Here is a 20,253-nt window from a genome sequence, read left to right on the forward strand (position 1 = left end):
GGGCTACTCACTGAATTTTTCTAAACCTGGTTTCTTCCTAAATGACAATTCCAAGAGTGCTCACCTCGTAAGGTTGTTAAGAGATTGAAATAGTACCAGGCTTGTAACGTACTCAGCACGGTTTCCAGTGTTAGTGGTACGGGCTCTTTCATTTCTAAAATGTCATAACAAGTATTGTTTTTAAAAACACATAATGGCAATGTTTGGATAGTAGAATTCTGTATGACTCTTGCAAGTTTTCTGAGATTTTTAATTGCTATAATTTAGATAAAATATTTAATGAATCCATAAATAACACAACTGCATCAAGTGATTTTTTTTATTAATGAAGGCAATTAAAGCAGAATAAAACCACCATCCCGTTCAGAAGGTTCAGGTCTTGATGGCTTAAGGTTTTGCTAGAGATCATAAATTATTTCTAGTCACTATATTTCTGTGTTCAAAAACAATTATACTAACATGTTTTAATCATATTTTGTGACAGCAAAATCATGTAAAGCTAAGGAGTTTTAATTGCTTACTAGTGAGAACCCATAATTTTATTTCTAAGAGCTGGGAACTGAGAGAAAAGGTGAAATCAGGCAAACTAATATAAACAGCCATTACCAAATATAGAAGTAATCATTCCAACTTGAGTTTATTCAGGTAGCTATTTTTGCTTCTAACTAAAATCCCTAGGTATAGTGATAAGAAAAACATATTTAAATATGTAGTAAAACATGAAAAAACTATTCTGTATATGATACCTTCTTCCTTCAAATAGTATTTATTAATTTCTAATAAATTTGACTCAGTTCTTATCATCAGTGCTCTTAAATTCTAAGAAAATCTACTCTTTTACATAATCAGACATTTTCTACAGTGTGCCTATAATCTATAACAAATGTGTAGAAGTTCAGCACACTGAGAAATATGTACACTTGTATATGTGTAAAAATCACTTAGTCTGTGTTCGTAAACTGTGTAAATAAATATGTGTGCTTAATACCCGCAGACATTAGAACTTTCAGTATAAACCACCTCTGTGTAATATGTAGGCATATCTGATGCCTGATAATAATTCTTGAATGTGTTGGGAAGAGTTTGCTTACAATTAGCTTAATGACTCATAATATCTTGAAGAAGGTGACCGTTGCCCCAGAGATGCAGATTCTTTTTAAGTGGCTTCATCAGTTTTCACAAATGGCATTTTCTAAACTATGTGGTCTAGAAAGCTCTAGTAGAATATTTTTTAAAAAAATGCATGTAAACCCTGAATGATTTCACCACTGATAGAACATCTTTGGGAAACCAGATAAGAATGAAGGCCCAGTTAGCCAGCTGTCTCCTCTTTAGCCCTATTGGGCACAACTCCCTTATTTTGTCGACCTAACGAATAACTCAAGTTTTCAATACAAGATAAAATAGTCACTACTGAATGACAATATTACAATGCTTAAAATATAAGATGTTTATGTCACTTGAGGTGATACCAACACTATTTGGCCTAACATACCATAGTTGCTTTCAGCCCTCACTTTCATGGACAGGGCTGAAACCTAAATCACCTGGGATGGACACAATCTTCATAAAAGACCCTCCATATTCTATTCCCATGTCCCCAGCCCGGGCAGGGTTAGAATTCTTGCTGGTGTGTTCAAACTAAGCTCTCTTCCACTTTCAATTTCTTATGTGGATCATAAGTCCCCTACAAGTTCAGAATCTTGATCGTCAGGGGAAAAAAAAAAAAAACAGCTTTAAACACTTGATTTGTTTCCATTTTGAAATATTCTATGTTCATGCCAAAATCTTTCGGTGTAGGAATTTCCTTTGGCGTGAAAGCTAGGTGTTGCGAGGACCCCCAGTGCCGCGCCATGTCCCACCACTCGACAGCTGGCCTTTTCCTTCCAAGGATGCAGTAACAGTTTGACCAGGGTTCTTGCAGGGGACCAAGGAACACCAAGGAGATGCTACACTGATGAAGGGTGAAAACCATGGCTTTACAGTCAGCTGCCTCTGGACCCACCAGCCCCATTATTTGTTATGACTGCCTTGTAAAACCGTCAGTCCACTAGAATTCTCCCATGGAAGTACGGAGTGTTAAAGAAGTACTACCTTTGATCAAGGAAAAGGCAGAAAATACACAAATACGCTCTTGGACCCCTGGGTAGACTCGCACATCGTTCAGACTAAGAAGATATGCCTGATTTAAAAATCTAGGGTAGGAACAAAAGCCATTTTACCCTTACTCTAAACAAAATACAGCAACTGGGATAATTTTATGAGAAGTGTTAGCACTATGGAACATTATTTTTCCATTGGTAACAGAACATTGTCAATTTTTTTAATGCCCTGGAATGTCCCTTTCCTCTTTGACCAGGCAGCAGCCATTCTGTGGCCTCATCACAGCCCCTCACCCTGGCGATGCGAGAAGATAATCCCCCCTTTCAGTTGTTCCTATCTGTTAGTTTTTCTTTATCCTTCATTTAAACACAAAAATCACGGCTAGCCATCTTCTAGGAATCTAGAAATCAATATTTGTTGACATACAAAACCGGCATTTAATTTCATATGGTTTAACTAAAACATAACTTGGGGAAAGGTTTTATTTTTCTGTCAAAGTGACCTTTCTATCTTGTAAATAATGGTAATTTGACTCCAGTTTTTCCTGGAGGTAAAACAAAGGCAAGAAATTATTTCTTCCTCCCACTTCCCCCAAGTCTATTGGCAATACGTAGTCAGTGTTTTAGCGCCATCTAGTGACCTAAAAAGTATTTAGGATGAAAAACAACAATCCTCAAAATAATTTCTTTGTAATTTTTTTAGGCAGGGATTTTTTAAAACAATGTTATTTCCACGTTGTCTTTTTTTAAAGATAGAACTCTCTTTAAATACTTTCAATAAATTATTATTATACAAGTATATATTTCTTTTAGGCTATTGTATTCAATTGTTTAACTTTTTAATGGCGCCCACATTTTCCTGCTGTTTGCAGTGAATCTCATTGGTTAGTAAATGCCCAGACGTACCCAAGAAAACCAGAGGTTAGTGTGCATAAGTGACATTTAAACTCTTTCATGGGCTGGTACATGGCCCAGCTTTATGTAAAAGTTTTTCATAACACTATTAAATTTCTTTCCCAAATTGTATATATTTCTCATCATTCCCCATATATTTTTGACCTTGAGCGATTATACTTTTGGTTAAAGGAACAGAAGAGAAACAAATGACTTTAATTTTTTTTAACCATTAAGCTGTGTGAGAGAAAACTTTAGGGACATTTTTGGTTAGCAAGCATTAAGGAGTGAAGAAAATTACAGGAGCCTTAAAGTTCTGACAGCAGTTCGTGAAGTGTTGAATTCGAGGGAGATGAGACCGGCCCAGAACAGATGCAAAGAACCATTGAGCCCTAACCCAGTGGCTTGAGTGAAACTGCTCCCAGGTCTCCCCCACGGCCTGCAATAGCAGACGCCTCACTCTTCGTCCTGCAGTGCCATCGAGAGCGTGGAAGACCAGCTCCGTGTGTCTGCTGGGCCGAGGGCAGTGGCCCCTCCTAAGGAGCGTCCGAGCTTTTATTCACACTTCTGCCGGTATCCTCTGTGTCACAGTGCAGAAGATAAGAGTTAATACTTAATGTAAAATGTATAAACATTATTTATCCTACCACACAAACCGTGATTGGATACTTGCACACACAGGGAGTGAGGTATCTACGAGGTTATATTTACTGCAGCCATGTTTGCAAAGGCAAAATTTAGGGGACAACCTGAAAGTCAATTAATTGAGGGGACAGGCAGCTGAATGCCTGAAGGAGGGCTGAGAGGGAAATTTCTTTTATCAGTTTTTATTTTGAAATATCTCATATATATGAGAGAATATATCTAGTGATTATCTAAAATATAAAGAATAATACCAAAAACTCAACAGTTTAAGAAATAAAACAGCAATATTTAAATGCCCTGGTATATTTCTCCCCAATTTCATCTTCCTTCCTCCTCCCAGAAATAACAATAATTTTGAATTTTGTCTTTGATATTGGGGGGGAGACGTTTTGCTTTTTACCTTTCTTTGTTTAAATCTGTATCATGTGAAGATATATTATGCAAAAATAAATACTTTAAATTTAAAACTGAAACAAAGTAATATAATTTCATCTTTATTATAAGAGTCATAACCCTTTTTACAGAAAACTAATGATAGTATACCTTTTACGAAGTAATGTTTTCTTTCAATGAGCATAGAACGTGAACTGCATGCAGTACAGTCTCTGTTGACCCAGCTGTCAAAGGTAGTGCAGTTACAATAACTCATTAGAGTAAAATCCTAAGAATTCTGAGCTTAAAATTTTTGTCTAGAAAGAGGATTGATTAACGAGTGCAATCGTCTTATTTTAAATTCTTTATTCTTGTACTTGACATTTAATTTTTAAAGTATAAGTTAAGCCTGCATGATTTAATGACAGTGGATTATTTATTAGATTTATTTCTGCATCATTCAAGATTTCATACCTAAGGAAAGACCTTGTGGTCTGAGGTCAGCCGTTGGCTATTTGCATACACCGTCATGGGCAGCGTGACCTTTCCGTACCGTGAGTTGTTTGTATGTGACAATGAGCCAGGTTTTTCCGTGACCAAGTTAACCATGGCTGGCCCCTGAGGAAACACCAGTCACTCCTTCAGGGGAGAGTGACCTACAAGAATTATGCCAATTTCAAAAAACGCTTCATTATTTTTAAAAAGTTCTTAGAAAATATTAAGACCTGACTTTCGTTTAAGTCAATGCCAGCTGGAAAAAACCCGAAAACAGTTCTGGCAACCTTGCAGCAATTATAAACTTGGCGCCCTTCACATTATCCGTGATGGGCATGCGTGACCTCCCTGTGCGCACACCACACCAGTAACCGAACGGAACGTCACCACAGTGAGTGCTATTTGTCAGGCGTTGTTCCTGGCACCCAACTTGTCCCTGCACGTCATCTCCACCACAACCTTTTGAGGTCGGTATTCCTGTCCCATTTATAGATGAGGACACTGGTCTACAGGGAAATTATGTAACTTGTCTAAGTTCACGCACGAGGAACACAACAGGCCAGGCAGTCTGAGTCGTTATGTCGTACCTAGTGGGACGTTCGAGACCTGTGTTTCAGATCCCTTCACGTTCTGGTCCTCACCCAGATTGCCTACAACCTCAACTGATACAGCTTTCACCCTGGGAAGAATGTGAGGAGGGTGGAGCTCTTGTAACTCTTCTCTTCTAGTCTCACCCCCAACTCTTTTGCCACTTTCCAGTTTCACTGAACTGTTGAAAGGAAGGGCTGTCAGAGACAGCGGGACCTGTTGGCCCTGCCTTGTGCGTGTGGGTATGGTGTGTCATTCACTAAACGCATTTGTATTGAGTATTTTCAGGGGGCCAGGCCCTGTGCACATATAAGGCGGTCTGATTTGATGTGAGAAATGGTTCCCTGGGAACCTTATTAACATCCTTAACAAAGAGAATAATTTCTGTTTACTAGCTAGACTAGCCATGTAGTGGAAGTGAAAAAAATAATTTAAAATTTACTTGATGACTTTGAAATGATGACATTCTTGGTGACTTTTTAGGAGAATTTGAGGGTAATTTGTTTTGCATTTTACCTCTAATGTGAGAGTTGAGTAATATTTGCCTAAAAACACAGCAACGCTGTATGTGTATCGTTTGGGATATTGTTTTGGTGGCTGAGGAATCTAGGAATGCTGCGGGGACTGCTGCTGCTGTCCCCAAGTTCACAGACCATGAGGGGAAATACCTGGAAAATTCTTGCTGTCTGACCTCTCCAGATTTCAAACAGATGCATGTAAACTTCACTAAGTACTGGGGGATTCTTTAGTCATATATGAAACTCAGTGGCAAGCATTATCAACTTTTCACTTAACAAACCATTTTTAAAAATCACCAAGCCATGTTAAATTGCATTCAAGGTGGCCCTACTTCAAGTTTAAAATCTTCTTTCGTCCTAGGTCTTGGCCAGCCTGCGAACTGTACGAAACAACTTTGCCGCGTTAACGAATCTGCAAGACCGAGCACCTAGCAAGTAAGTTCCCCTTCGTCTCCCCTCCTCCGGGCTGCACTTCGACACAGTGCGTTCTCGGTTCGATGGCCTTTTCTCCAGGCAATGGGTTAGATGTCTCCGCGTCCTTGCCTTGGTGGCTGACCATTTACACTAAGTCATATGCCGCCCTGTTAATTTTCTATAAATACTTTGTAGTGATGGTTCTAATGTCAGACCTGAAGCAGGATGACAAATAAATATGGTGATTCCATCTGTCAGAAATCACCTGGCATAATCACTCCTCTGCCCAGTTATGTACACTCAGGGTAACTTTATAGTTTTGGCTTACTCCGTAAATTGACCGTGGACAAATAATGCCATCAAGCCTAATGTCAATCCAAAGTCATCCTCTTACTTCTGAGTCAGTGATCACTAGGGAAGCGCCTCATCACAGCAAACAACTTTGACTTTTCTGCTGTTACCGACCCTCAGATCAGCATCATTAGGGAGCAAGGAATAAAGTTGCAATGAATGTGACAGCAGAGCAAGCATTTGCAAGGAGGAAAGCTGAGGGAGGAAATGATTATATTTGTGGGTCTCTAATAACAGTGAAGTATCTAAAAAGAGAAAATTAATTTTGTAAGATTAAGTAGAAAACTGATTAGTTATTCAAATGCTCATTATTTTGATAATCTATTAATAATAAAGCATTATTATTAAAATATCAACTTTAATCAATTTTCAGAAGAAAAAACATTTCTTTAAATCAATATTAGGGCATTTTATAGTGAGTAGAAATTTATTTGGAATTACAACTTACCTAAGTGTATAAAACTTCACAGTCATTACCACTTCTTTTTTTAAAGATTTTATTTTATTTATGTTTAGAGAGAGGGGAAAGGAGGGAGAAAGAGTGGGAGAGAAACATCAGTGTGTGGTTGCCTCTCATGCGCCCCCTACTGGGGACCTGGCCTGTAACCCAGTCCTGTGCGCTGACTGGGAATCAAACCAGCAACCCTTTGGTTCGCAGACCAACACTCAATCCACTGAGAAACACGAGCCAGGGCAGTAGTTACTACTTCTTAAAGAACAAAATAAAACTAAACTTTTCATCTCAGAGTAACATAATTGACCTCCCAAATTCCTATTTGCCATGGTTTATAGAAAACCTTTGGCTATTGTGTACCTGCTTCCTGTGGTATAAAAACTTTTCTTAGAAATCAGTATAAATGCCTCAATCCAAATAATTGCATGGAACCCAGAAGCTTCGGTTGCTTGTATTTTCTAAGTAATGACTTTTTTCAGTCCTGTTTCCTCAGCCTGAACATTTTTTTTCTTACTTTCTTCTCCCCCTCCTCATCCAGTGGGCCAACTATAATTCACAGCTTAATTACAGTTTCTTTGGGGGCGTCCCTCCTAACTAACACTCAGCACACACACACAGGCCCCAAACGGGGTGGCATGCCTTTCCATCTCCGTCTGATCGCGTCCCGTGCCTAACTCCTATTTCAGCACATACGTCTCTATGCTCAAGTTACCTGTTTGCTTGTCTGCACTAAGTGTTCTTAAGCATGCCAGTCCCCAGTGAGCAGGGCTTGGCTTTCTCTGGTTCACGTTTGCATTCCCCGTGATGGCATGATGCTCAACACAGAGGAATCCCTCTGCCTGTACCTGTTGTCTAGAAGGGCAATGCGGTGATGAGCGCATGGGACTGGAAGTTGTGCTCGTGGTGTGTGCTCATTGCCACGTGTCTCCTGTGCTCCATGGCCACACAGTATCATGCTGACTCCCAGGGACCCTTGGGGCTGTAGGCATTTGGTAGCTCAGTCACCTCCTCTTTTGAAAGTCTGAGCCCTGTAGGAGGAATGGAATTACTGGTATCAGCCCCAAATTTTTTTAGTTTTAAATTTCACCCAGGAAATAAAGGTATTTCTTTAAATGCCAAGCAAGAAACTTTTATAACTCCTTTTCCACTTCCTTCAGATACAGTCACTTGGGAACTAGCATCCAAATCTGTGGGAGGCAAGCAGTTGATCAGACAGGTATGAAGGCATCAGTCTGGTCTTCTTTTCCATTCTGTGCGAGACCTGAGTTCCCTTCTCTGCAAGACAGAAGTTTTCAGCTGATTTACAGTGACAGAACAGATTACAATGGAAAAGAGCAGCTGGAGGAAGATAGAAAATCAGTTTATGCCTGATCTTGACTTACAATGTAATGTCCAGGATGACATCTAACCAAACAGTAGTATCTGATAGACTCACAGTAAAGGCCTTTGTTGTCTCTCTTTCGGTCAATGCAGATTTGTATTCCCTTTACTGATTCAAACCAAATCAGCCTCCTCAGGTATCAGAACAATAGGATTGACTACATAGAGCTAAGCTCTGTTCCATTCAGTGACAGCAAACTGAATATAACTCTGGCTCACCCCATGATGACCTGCGGGGCGCTCACAGAGCCACTGGAATACTTCCAAGCTCACCCTCGAATTCTGGGGAAGGCATGTGCTACCTCGCACAATCCACCTCTTTATGTGCTGCAAGAAATGCACGGAGGAAGAGTGAAGCCCTGAGCCCTGGGGATACTCGGTGTACATTGTTGGCTTTTATGAACCATACTGGTTCTTATCGCCTTGCTCTTTCTTGCCCTCAAGATGTTTTATTCCAGAAGTGAGTTCCCACTCATTTTTCATTAATTGATTTATCACTCTAACCATGGACCAAACAACATTTTCTGCTTGCCGTTGCTTGTCACAATATCAAGTTCCCAAGTGCCATTTATAGGATTGATATTAAGAGAAGATAACACAGAACGAGTCAATGATTTAGTTTTCCAAAACCTTAGAAAAGTTTTAAAATATTCATTTGATACTTTTCCCAGACAAAATAAATGCTTTCTAAATTTACACAGAGCAAGAACTAAAAAGGAGTAACCATTATATAAATTATTTGAATAATAAACTGTCAGTGAGGAAATAGCAGTATAAAACACCAGAGCTACTTCAGAGTAGCAGCTTAAAACATTAAATTTTTTTTTGTTTTATTAGGCATTAATCAAGTTTTAAATCACCTTTTATTTCATAATAAAAGCTAAATTAATTCAGAAGTAAATGTTGGTGCATTTTCCATCAAACATAAAATTTCAGTCCCAAACTGACATCAGTAAACATCAGAGCAGAGCCAGACGCTGTGCGGAGCCAAGGCAGTGAGAATGTTACACGTACCAGACGGCCTTTCCGCGGGTCTCTGAGCTGGGCGCGAGGTTTGTTATTACCGGAAGGCAGTGGAGCAGGGCTCCGCAAGGACCCCCCATCTGCACAGATGTGTGCTGTTCATCCAGCTTCCACGTAAGCATCCTAAAAGTAAGGCAGCGGGGCAGAGTGCAGTCTCCAGAATCACACTACTTTAGTTCACATCTCAGCTCTTAACTTTGAACAAGTCATTCAACTCCCCAAAGCTTTGTTGTCCTCATTGGTAAAATGGGAACAATGAGACTCTTTGCCTTAAGGTTTGTCCTCCTCACAGCAACGAGGTAATTCATTCAAAGCTCTCATTTAATACACTGTCTGGCACACATTAAGTGTTTATTTTAAGTCTTAACCACTAACAGAAACTTCAAAAAAAAATTTTTCAGATATTCTTGCATATATCTATTTTAATTTTTAAAAGATTTTTTATTTATTAATTTTTAGAGAGAGGGGAAGGGAGGGAGAAAAAGAGGGAGAGAAACACCAGCTAGTTACGTCTCATGTGCCCCCAAATGGGACTGTACTCACCTGTAACCCAGGCACGTGCCCTGCCCGGGCATCCAACTGGTGACCTTTCACTTTTTGCAGGACAACACCCAACCCACTGAGCCACACTGGTCAGGGCTGTGACTGGTAGTGTGTATATTAAATATGTATATATATATTTTTTTAATTTAAAGATCACTATATTTTGAAAGCGTCTAATTTTATATAACAACTTTATAAAGTTATATTTCAAAATGTTTAATGGACATTACATAAGCAATATTCTTTTCAACATAATTTACTGAGTGCTAATTGAATACCGGATACATGGTATTGGGCTCTGTGGGGATTCAGGTCAATCACACAGCATGGTTTCTTACATCAAGGCATTCATAACCAACCGTCTTGTGGAACTTAGCAAAACTCAGGGAAAACTTAGGGAATGCACGGTAGAATTTATTTATGTTTCTATAGCACCTGTTTACACAAGTCGTTAATAGTGCTGTCTAACAAACATTATTCAGAGACATCTCTCAATATAAGAAAATAGAAAGTAAAAAAGTTTAAATAGCTTCACTAATTGTAATACAGTTTACAAGGAGTCATTTACGTCTGATAATGTACAGGCAATCAGAAAAATGTATGCCAAAAGTAAAAGCTTTTTGACACTGTACAGGGCAACTAATTGCAGATTGACTGCTGTTTCAAATTCAGAAAGTCTGTGTTGGCCCTGTAAGCCCTGACGTCACTGACGTCAGTCACTCGGTCAGACCTTCCTCTTCCATCGGGTCCCTGTGGTAGTTGTGTCAGCTTTATTCACCCCAGAGTCTGTAGCTGTGAGGCGTAGCAGTTTTCTTATTGACGCACGTGTTCTGAGCTCTGGTATGAAGGGTGCCTGGGGACTTGGATGGCAAGTCTGAAAAGAAACCTTTATGTGCGTGTCCTAACTTAAAAAATAATGTCGCGTTAAAATAACATATCTGAAACAACTCAGAGAGTCCTAAAATCAATAAGCACCCCATATTTACTGCTTTTCTATTTTCCTCTCTCTCTCAGAAGATCACCCATGTGCAATCAGCCATCCATCAACAAAGCCACCATCACAGGTAAGAAAGATCTGGCGCCTGTTCTTCTCATGTGTGGACAGAAACCCTACCTTCCAAGATTCAACACAATACTCACAACAATTTTATTCTGCCATTGTACAGTTTTAAAGAAATTAATCCTTTCTTCTCTATATTATCATTTCTCTCATTGATCTCACAAGTTGTCCATTTAAACTATTACTTGGAAAATCTTTACTGATACATTATCTTCTTGACAGTTGAAATGTGTTTGCCTTAAGTTTAGCCTTGCTCTGGACATTTGTATTTTGAGAGATAGCATTACCTTCAAAACGTTGGCCATGTTGCCTCCAGTTTTTTGTTATCATCCTCACACTGATAACATAAAACTGGAAGCAACATGGTCAACGTTTTAAAGGTTAATATATGGTAGCTTGGTTTAATGAAAGTGAACGCATAAATAAAAAGCACTTTCTTGGGTAATCCTTACCCCAGGTGTATGTAGGAAAGAATACCCTTCCAGTAATCTTGATTTGGACCCAGAGAGTTGAGAATGAATTGTGTTTGGGAGGAAAGAGAGGAAGTAATTATACAATACAGAAGTGTTCAAGGGGAGCAAAAGGACAGATGTTTGGGGAAGAAAAGTGGAAGGAAGGATGAGCAACGGAAAGGGCAAAGAAAATAAAATCAGCCCGATTCCTGGCAGTCTGTTTTAGACAAGGGACCTAACCTCAGCTGAACCAAAAGCAGGACCATTGATTTCACTTTTCTGAATCTGAAATCAAATTGAATTCATTTAATCATTTCTTGAAACCTCAATTGGCTCATTAAAATAATTGCCCAGAAAAGAAAACCCATGTTTTCTGAAACTATTGCCAGAAGAAAATTAACATATTACCCAAGATAGACCAGTATTTAATTTGGTTCCAGTGTCTCCCTTGGACTCCAGCTCCTCATCTGTTGAGGAGCGGCTTGTTAAGTTGGAGTGAGCGTTGGGCAGCACTTCCCACCCGGCTGGTTAGTGATGATCACCTCAGAGTGGATTCTGGAGGAGTCGTTAAAGTTGTTTTGTTCCTAGATGTCTTTTTGAAGGAGACTTGTGTTCAGTGATTAAATTATTTGTTCCCTTTCCCATGTTTATCTTTCAAGATTGTATTGGTGATGATTTTCAACTGTCATTTCATAGTTTACGCCTGGACCCTCAGTGTTCCTGAACGCTGAGATGAACAATAGTTCAAGAGATGAACAATAACTGAAATTCCTGTACATTAAAGTCCTTTGAGTAACAACTTTCTTTTTCAAGGACCCAAATTAAATGTCAATTAGCCTGAACTAAGATGGGGGTGAAGAATGAGGCCCTTTCTGTCTATCCCTTACCTGACGATGTTAAGCGGTAAGGAGGCCAACTTGTGTGAGCCGACTTGTGTGAGCGTGTGCCAGTGGCCTCTGTGAGAGACACCACATGGAACCTTGTCCCCAGCCCTGCTCCGGGCACTAGTTCTGACCCCTACGAAGAAGGGCAAACCCTCCCCCCAACCCTTGCTATTTTGGGAATGAGCAAGACTCCAACATTGTGGTATAAGCGGAACGCAGTGCTATTTTGGTCCCTGAAACCTTTGTAGCTTGAGGTCACTCCACTGAAGCCCCTCCCAGAGGAGCAGCTGCAGGTACCACTCACTGCAGACAGGTGCTCAGCAAGCGGTGGTGGGCGCTCAGTGGTCAGCTCAGCTGTCCCCCACCTGGCAAGTCCTGGCACTGATTAAAGGGACGGGAGCTGCACTTGAAGGGCACAGACTCAGTCTTGGACACGTGTGAGACACCCCATGCAGGCTCCAGAAATGTGCACATAGTATAAGGGCACAAGAGCAACACCAGAGGGAACTGTGCATTACTAAATCTGGGGATTAAGGCTAATACGGCCCAATGTGTACCCACAAGCTCAAGGGGGGTGGGGGGACACCACTAGGGACAATGGGACTACAGAAATATCTTATCTAGGAAAGGAAACTAATTAACTGTCATTAAGTGCTTAGTGCAGCTGTGTGCATCACAAAGCACAACAGGAAATCAACTGACTAGAGAATGGAAGTTGTTTTCCTCAAGCACAGCAAACAGGGTGGGAAGGAAGGGGGAATGGGGATGGGGGAATGGGTGCCGCAGCAGGGGAAGGTTCCCCTCCCCTCTCTGAGCCATTCTTAAAAATAGCAGTAATGATAATAACAGCAGTAGAGACTTTGATGGGAGACCTCAGACACAGAAAAGGTGGTGTTTGTGAGTTCCCTCCCTCCCTCCCAGCTGACCACCCGGGTCCTCCCTCCATGTGTACGCCTTCCATGTCAGAACCCAGTGGGCCCTTTGCTGTAGTCCCCAGAAGGGCAGAGAAGAGTGTGAAAAGAGGCAGCAGGACACCCTTTAAGATGAACGTGGCCTTCTTAGAAACTTTGTTTAGGGTCTAGAGGAACAGTGTAGCATATGGTTAAGACGTGGTGCACAGACTCAGGATGCCCCTGGAAGGCAACTTCACCGACCGTCACCCGATGCCCCAGAACCGTGCAGTGCGGGGGGCTCTGCCCACGGAACCACGTTCGGGATCTGAACCATGCTCTGTCACGTTAGCAGCCTAGCCCCAGGCAGGTTACATGCCCGCTCCCTGTTTCCTCACTGGCAAAATGTGAAGCCCAGTACTTCACAGAGTAAGCACTCAGTACATCATTTTTTTTGTCTGGTTTTGTTTTATTTGGCTTTGTTGCTAGGGCCCACTCTGTATATAGAACTGGGGGTGATGGAAAGATGGGACAGGATGATGAAAAGTAAAGGGAAGAAGGAGAGAAAAACAAGATTGCAGGGTTATAACAGTAAAAGTTATGGAGCCCACCCCCCCAAAACGGCCAAAATGGGAACACTTCCTTTGTGCCTGTCAGTAATGGGCCTCCTGTTGTTCCCAGGGCCAAGTCCCTTCCTCTCCCAGCAGCCACAGACACGGGTGCCTTTGTGACACAGATGATAAACCGTTGTTCGGGATCATTTTCAAAATCTAAGAATTTGCTTTTGAGTCATAGCTCTTGGGAGGAAAAAAAATGACTCCCTAACTTTTCCAGAGAGCAACTGTTTGATTTTTTTAAGAAGGAGAGTGAAGACCTTGGGCTACCCACATAGGTCACTCTGTTTTCTCAAGCTTTCTCCCCGGGAACCTACGATACCTTTTTCTCCCCCTGGAGGTTTCCATTTGGCACGTGGTAAAGCCAAGAAAGTTTCATTTTGTCATCGTTAGGGTTAAAGCATTTTAGTCACATACCAGTTTTTATATACACAATAAGTAAATACCTAGCTATAAAGCAATTTAGCAATCTTCTAAAAATAAAGCTTCCAAAACATAAGGACATTTATAAGAGAGCCTTACTATTAAATAGCTCTTTTGTTCTTCAGTGTGATTTAACAAAAAGACGGTGTGTGCCATTTGGAGCTTGAGTATAAACCCCGTCTTTCTCGTTTGCTGTATCTCCTTGTTGGAGAGTGGGGATGTGAGTAGCTACCTCTCTGTGCTGTTGCAGGGATTCGAGGTGAGAACTTAGATGGAGAACAGAGCTCGGCAAGTTACCAGGAACTCACCAAGTGTTTCTTCCTACAACTATTCTGTGCCTGAGTTTTTCTTTGTTCCTAAAGTTAATTTAAAAACCAGTAGAATAGAGGAGGAGCACATCAGTGTATCAGCTTTTTGGGTACATTTAATATGTGATTTTGTTCTCGAACAGGAATGGCAGGATGTTTGGGAGACCCGTGTTAGAGGCAGGCTCACCTGTGCAGGTCCTTGGCGGGTGGCGGAGAGCAGGACAGCGTGTTGAAATGCGAGAGGGCGGCACAGGGCGAGGGGTGTGAAGCCACGCCTGTGTTGTGCCGTGCCGTACCGTACAGCATTGGGGGTACAGCCGTGTCTCTTTGGACACAGTCAGTCATTTTGCGCATTTCACTTGTAAACAATGTTAACTCAAGAAAAGCTATCTTGTGAAAGTTTGTCACGTCTTCACAGTTCTGATTTGCAGTGTTTCTAATTTCCATATTTTCAATTCCTCTAATGTTTTGAAATTGAGAACTCTCATGTTAAAATGGAAGTCAGAAAACATTTATTTAAATGTCTCTGTATCACAGATGAGAATGGTGAGACCTAGTGAGAAATAATGTTACTTAGAGGCAGAACTAGGAATAAATACAGGATTCCTTTTTCTAAGTCCAGAGACCTTCTTACACCTCTATAAAAATCATCCATCAAATTGGCATTAGCCTTGAGACCCACCATAGAAGTGTATGTTTTGGAGAAACTAAACAAATTAGTAGAGGTTATGAATTTCTGAGCACCAGATATAGCATTGGGGGTTTTGTACATAGACTTCCAAGTCAGAAAATAGTGTGTCCCTTCTCACTAGACAGATGTTATATTTAGAGCTGTTTTGATACTGTTCATTTATTATGTCCTAGAGGGCCTCGGGCAAATAAAGATTTGCAGCCTAAGGCACAGGACTTTTGACTTCTGACTTGAGAAAATAAAAGCTCTCTCCACGCAGTAAAATGCGTACAGTTACCAACTTTTCACCTGTAGAGGGAGACAAGTGATGGAGGACGAGCACAGAACGACACCCAAGTAGTGTTAGCCCCAAAAAAGAAATTTGGTGTGAGCCTCCACTCCACCTCATCTGTTTTTACCCTAAATATATGTAACTCCTTAAAAAAATGAATTCTAAATAGAATTCAGTCAGCTGGTAAGTAGAGGATTTAAAAAGGAAACTACCAAATAATGCTAGTTAGTCAAAACACAACGAGAAGAAACTTAACCTTGTATATTATTATTCTTCTAAACCACAAAGCGGTTTCTATAATCTAACAAAGGGGAAAATGCAACAAAGATATTTAACTGGAACAATCATTTTGTTATTATCTGGACTAATCATGTAACATGCTGAGCTTGGGAGAGAAAGGAAACTCAGCAACTATTTTACGGTGACAATATGATACTAGTTAACCTTATGTAGATCTGTTCTTTAAGTCTGTGTGTGAATGTATAATAACAACAAGTAGTGTATGTAATAGAAAAGATATGTACACATATACATATACAAGGTATACATATACATATATACACATACATATATGCATGCATATGCATCTATATATACATGTGTATATATACATGTGCATGCATATACACATACACATGTATGTAAACCGATAATAGTGGAAAGCAGGAGCCACAGAAAGAAGGCTGAAGGGATCTAGATGAGAACTATGTGGAGGGTCTGAGGACACGCTGAACTGAGACGTGCACAGGGAGGAGAGTGAAGACCAGGCCTTTGCTACCCAGGTCTCACTCTCCTTTACAACCACTAGTAGGCACTCGCTTCGTTGGCTAGTTCTTTTTCTCTTTTAATAAGAGCAAAGAATGTGACAGTGTTTTAATAATTGCAGACAATGAGTCTTCAGTAACTTCTTTTCGGAATGTAATTGCAAAATGTTGAGTACACATTGTGTTTAATAGCTTTAATAAAAAATTAATAAAGATTGTTTATACATTGACTTTTAGGGGGGAATTTTTGCCTGATTTACTTTTACACTTACTACATTAAATGACTGCCAAGTGTTCTAAATTTTTTTAAGCCAAAATAGCTTACTTTTTCATAAATACCCTCCTTAAAAAGACTTTTGCAGGAAAAACATTGACCTAAAAGATTTGCTTAAATACATGGAGTGTGACTATTGATTAAACTTACAACCTTTTAGAGGAGTAAAAGTCTGTTTTGTTCCTTGTAAAAAATTTGTTTGACCTTCCTATATTGTTTTTTAGATAGGCAGAATTATACTCATTAATGTGTAAAAAGGCCAGATTTGACACAGTGACTTTTTAACCAGAAATTAATTGAAGTAATACTTGGTTACTTCATAATCTGGTGAAAATAATTTAATTGTGCCTCTATTGCCTGAAAATCTGCTCTGGGCATTTTGTTATAACTTTTAGTGACATTATTAAATGAGACGACATGTTCATTTAGTCAGCACAGTAGAAAGGTTGTGAGTCACACCATATAGATTGAAAATCCAGTTTTCTTTGAGTTGTGTAATCTTGGCCAATGTCTCTAAATTCCCTAGGCTTTCATTTTATCATCAATAAATTCTAAGTCAGTGATTGATGCTAAGAATGTGTTCAACAGTGTTAGGTATTGTTATTGCTGCAGTTTTATTATTAATACCCATTTGTAAGCAAATATTTTCCATGCACCTGATCTATGGCATGCAATGAGGTAGGTTTTACAGATAATGGGATGAGTAAATTGTGACTACGGAACTTCAAAAAATTTACAGTCTAGGGGAGAAGGAAGCATGAATAAATAATTAAGTACAACCTAAGAGCCATGATTGACACCAATTAAAATGCAATTATTTGAAGGAGGGGCAAGTGGTTCTGCCTGGGTAGAGCTCTCTGCTAAGCTTTGAAGAATGTGGAGTTCACCTGTGGCTAGGGGAAAGACAATCCCCTGACACCAAGGGGCCAGCAAGAGTGAGGTGTGGAAGCCTGGAGCGCCTGCCCAGATCTGGGCCCTAGGAACCGTGAAGGACAAAGTGACTAGAAAGCGTATGGGGGCAAGTGACCAAGAGGGTCCAAAGTAGAGGGAGGCAATAATGTGAGGAGCTTTATTTTATGGACAGTGGAAAATCATCAGTCATTTCTAAGCAGGAGAGCAAGTAATGTATTTTAGAGTGACAACATTGGAAACAGTGTAGAAAACAGATTGAAAAGAAAAAAGACTCGAGGCAGCCGCATACTCATTAGAAGGCTGTTACAGGCCAAGTACACACGAACGAGATGCGGCTCTGAACTGGGGCAGTGGTACTAGCAGTGTTAGGGGTGGGGCTGAGGGAGGGGATTCATAACTCTTTTCAGGGATAGAGTTGAGAAGACTCCGGAGTTTATTGAATTAAGGAGTGATGATAAAAAGACATGAAAAATGAAGCCATGTACACAGATGTTCATCCACACACTGGGTACATGCATCAAAGACTGGAAACAATCCAAATGCTAAATAATATGTGAATTCTATTTAGGTGTAAAAAATTCCATAATTAAAAGTTTTTTAAGTGATTTATGAGAAAATTTTGATAATATAAAACTATGCTTCTATTTTCAAGCATACATGATAAAGTGCTAAGTGGGCAATAGGGCACATTTAATACATTTTAATTAGGTGTATTGGATTTAATTATGACATTTTTATTTTTTTAATTTAATTTTTACATTCAATATTATTTCATATTAGTTTTATGTGTACAGCATAGACAATCATATCCTTTACAAGTGTCCCCCCCGATATTTCCAGTACCCACCTGGCACCATACATAGTTATTACAACAGTATTGACTGTGTTCCCTGCACTGTACTTTACATCCCCGTGACTATTTTGTAACGACCAATTTGTAATCTTAATCCCTTCATCTTTTTCACCCAACCGCCCAGCCCCCCTTCCCTCTGTCAGTCTGTTCCCTCTATGTATGAGTGAGCTTCAATTGTGTCATTTTGCTTTTCCTAGTCCACATATGAGTGAAATCATGTGGTACTTGACATTCTCTGCCTGGCTTGTTTCACTGAGCATAATGCCCTGTAGGTCCATCCGTGCTGTCACAAGTGGTTAGGTTTCATTCTTTTCTATGGCTGAGTAGTATTCCATTGTATATACATGATACTACATTTTTATCCACTCATCTATTGATGGGCACTTGGGCGCTTCCATATCTTGACTATTATAAATAACACTGCAATGAACATAAGGGCACATATATTCTTTCAAAATAGTGTTTTGGGTTACTTTGGATAAATACCCAGAAGTGGAATCACCGAATCATAAGGCAGTTCCACTTTTAATTTTTTGAGTAACATCCATACTGTTCTCCACAGTGGCTGCACCCATCTGCTTTCTCACCAACAGTGCATGAGTGTCCCTCTTTCTCCGCATCCTTGCCAGCACTTGTTTGTTGACTTATTGATGATGGCCATTCTGACAGGAGTGAGGTGGTATCTCATTGTGTTTTTAACTTGCACTTCTCTGATGATTAGTGACACTGAGCATCTTTTCATATGTCTATTTGCCATCTGTATGTCCTCTTTGGAGATGTCTCTTCAGGTTGTCTGCCCATTTTTTAGTTGGAACTTTTTTGGTGTTATGCGATTTCTTTATAAATTTTGGATATTAATCCCTGATTGGATGTATCATTGGTGAATATATTCTCCCATTCAGTAGGCTGTCTCTTTTGTTGATGGTTTACTTTGCTATGCAAAAAGTTTTTAACTTGATGCAGTCCCATTTGTTTATTTTTCTTTTGTTTTCCTTGCCTGAGGAGATATATCAGAAAAAAATATTGCTAACAGAAATGTCAGGGATTAATTTAAGACATTATTACCCTGGCTGGTGTTGCTCAGTGGATTGAGTGCCAGCCTGTGAACCAAAGGGTTGCCAGTTTGATTCCCAGTCAGGGCACATGCCTGGGTTGAGGATCAGATCCCCAGTAGGGGATGCATGAGGAGTGACCACACAGTAATGTTTCTCTCCCTCTTTTTCTCCCTCCCTTCCCCTCTCTCTAAAAATAAATTTAAAACCTTTTAAAAATTAAATAAATAATTCTATGTTAAAAAATAACTGAAGACATTTTTAGATGTTAACTAGTAACTAACAAAGGCAAACAGCTTTACCATTTTACATAGAATGTAAGTAGTGACAAACAAGTATTTCTCAGTTCTCAGAAATCAGTTTGCCTCCCCTCACCTAGAAAAAGCTATTAATAAGATGCTGCCTCGTGATATTCAGTATTTCAACATTAGGGTACCACAGTGGAAAACCAACTGTATTTTCCAATAATAATATCCTTTGGATGGGGCGTCACTCTATCTACTGATTATTGAGCATATGACATGACTATTCTATTATCCTCCAATTGATCAGAAAAAAACTACCATGAAAATCGAGTATCTAAATGTCACTAAAGTTCATGTCAGCCAGTATTCCTTTGGCATTCCCCTGACTTAGAAAAGGGCATGACTTCCCAAACCAGCCCAATCAGGGGATGCTTGGAGGGGGGGGGGGACATAAAAAGACAGATTCCCAGCCAGCCCAGAAGTTCTTTGGTCAAGGCTCAGAATCCATATTATTAACAGGTGCTCCCAGGTGAACCACTGATAGGCCAAATTGGGGAGTATAATAGAATACTGAATAAAGTACCATATTTTTCAGACTATATGATGCACCAGACCATAAGATGCACCTAAGTTTTAGAGGAGGAAAATAGGAAAAAAAAAATTTGAAGCAAAAAATGTGGTCCTGCTCCTGCCTCCTGTGACCCCGTTCCACTGCCGATCCCCCATCCCTCCCCCCAGCAAGTTGGATAAGCCGGGTAAACATTTAGACTATAAGATGCAC

General features: G+C 40.0%; 1 protein-coding gene across 16 annotated transcripts in view; it reads left to right on the forward strand.

Moving 5' to 3' along the window:
• Window positions 1-20,253, forward strand: part of PDE4D (phosphodiesterase 4D) — a 1,245,374-nt gene that overhangs the window by 1,072,468 nt on the left and 152,653 nt on the right. For all 16 annotated transcript variants that reach the window (XM_071219656.1, XM_071219665.1, XM_071219669.1 and 13 more), the window contains 2 exons: window positions 5,976-6,049; window positions 10,794-10,843. In XM_071219656.1, coding sequence (XP_071075757.1) covers window positions 5,976-6,049; window positions 10,794-10,843 — 124 coding nt within the window. The remainder of the gene's footprint in view (window positions 1-5,975; window positions 6,050-10,793; window positions 10,844-20,253) is intronic.

Source organism: Desmodus rotundus, chromosome 1, assembly GCF_022682495.2.
Source record: "Desmodus rotundus isolate HL8 chromosome 1, HLdesRot8A.1, whole genome shotgun sequence".
Taxonomy (NCBI): Eukaryota; Metazoa; Chordata; class Mammalia; order Chiroptera; family Phyllostomidae; genus Desmodus; species Desmodus rotundus.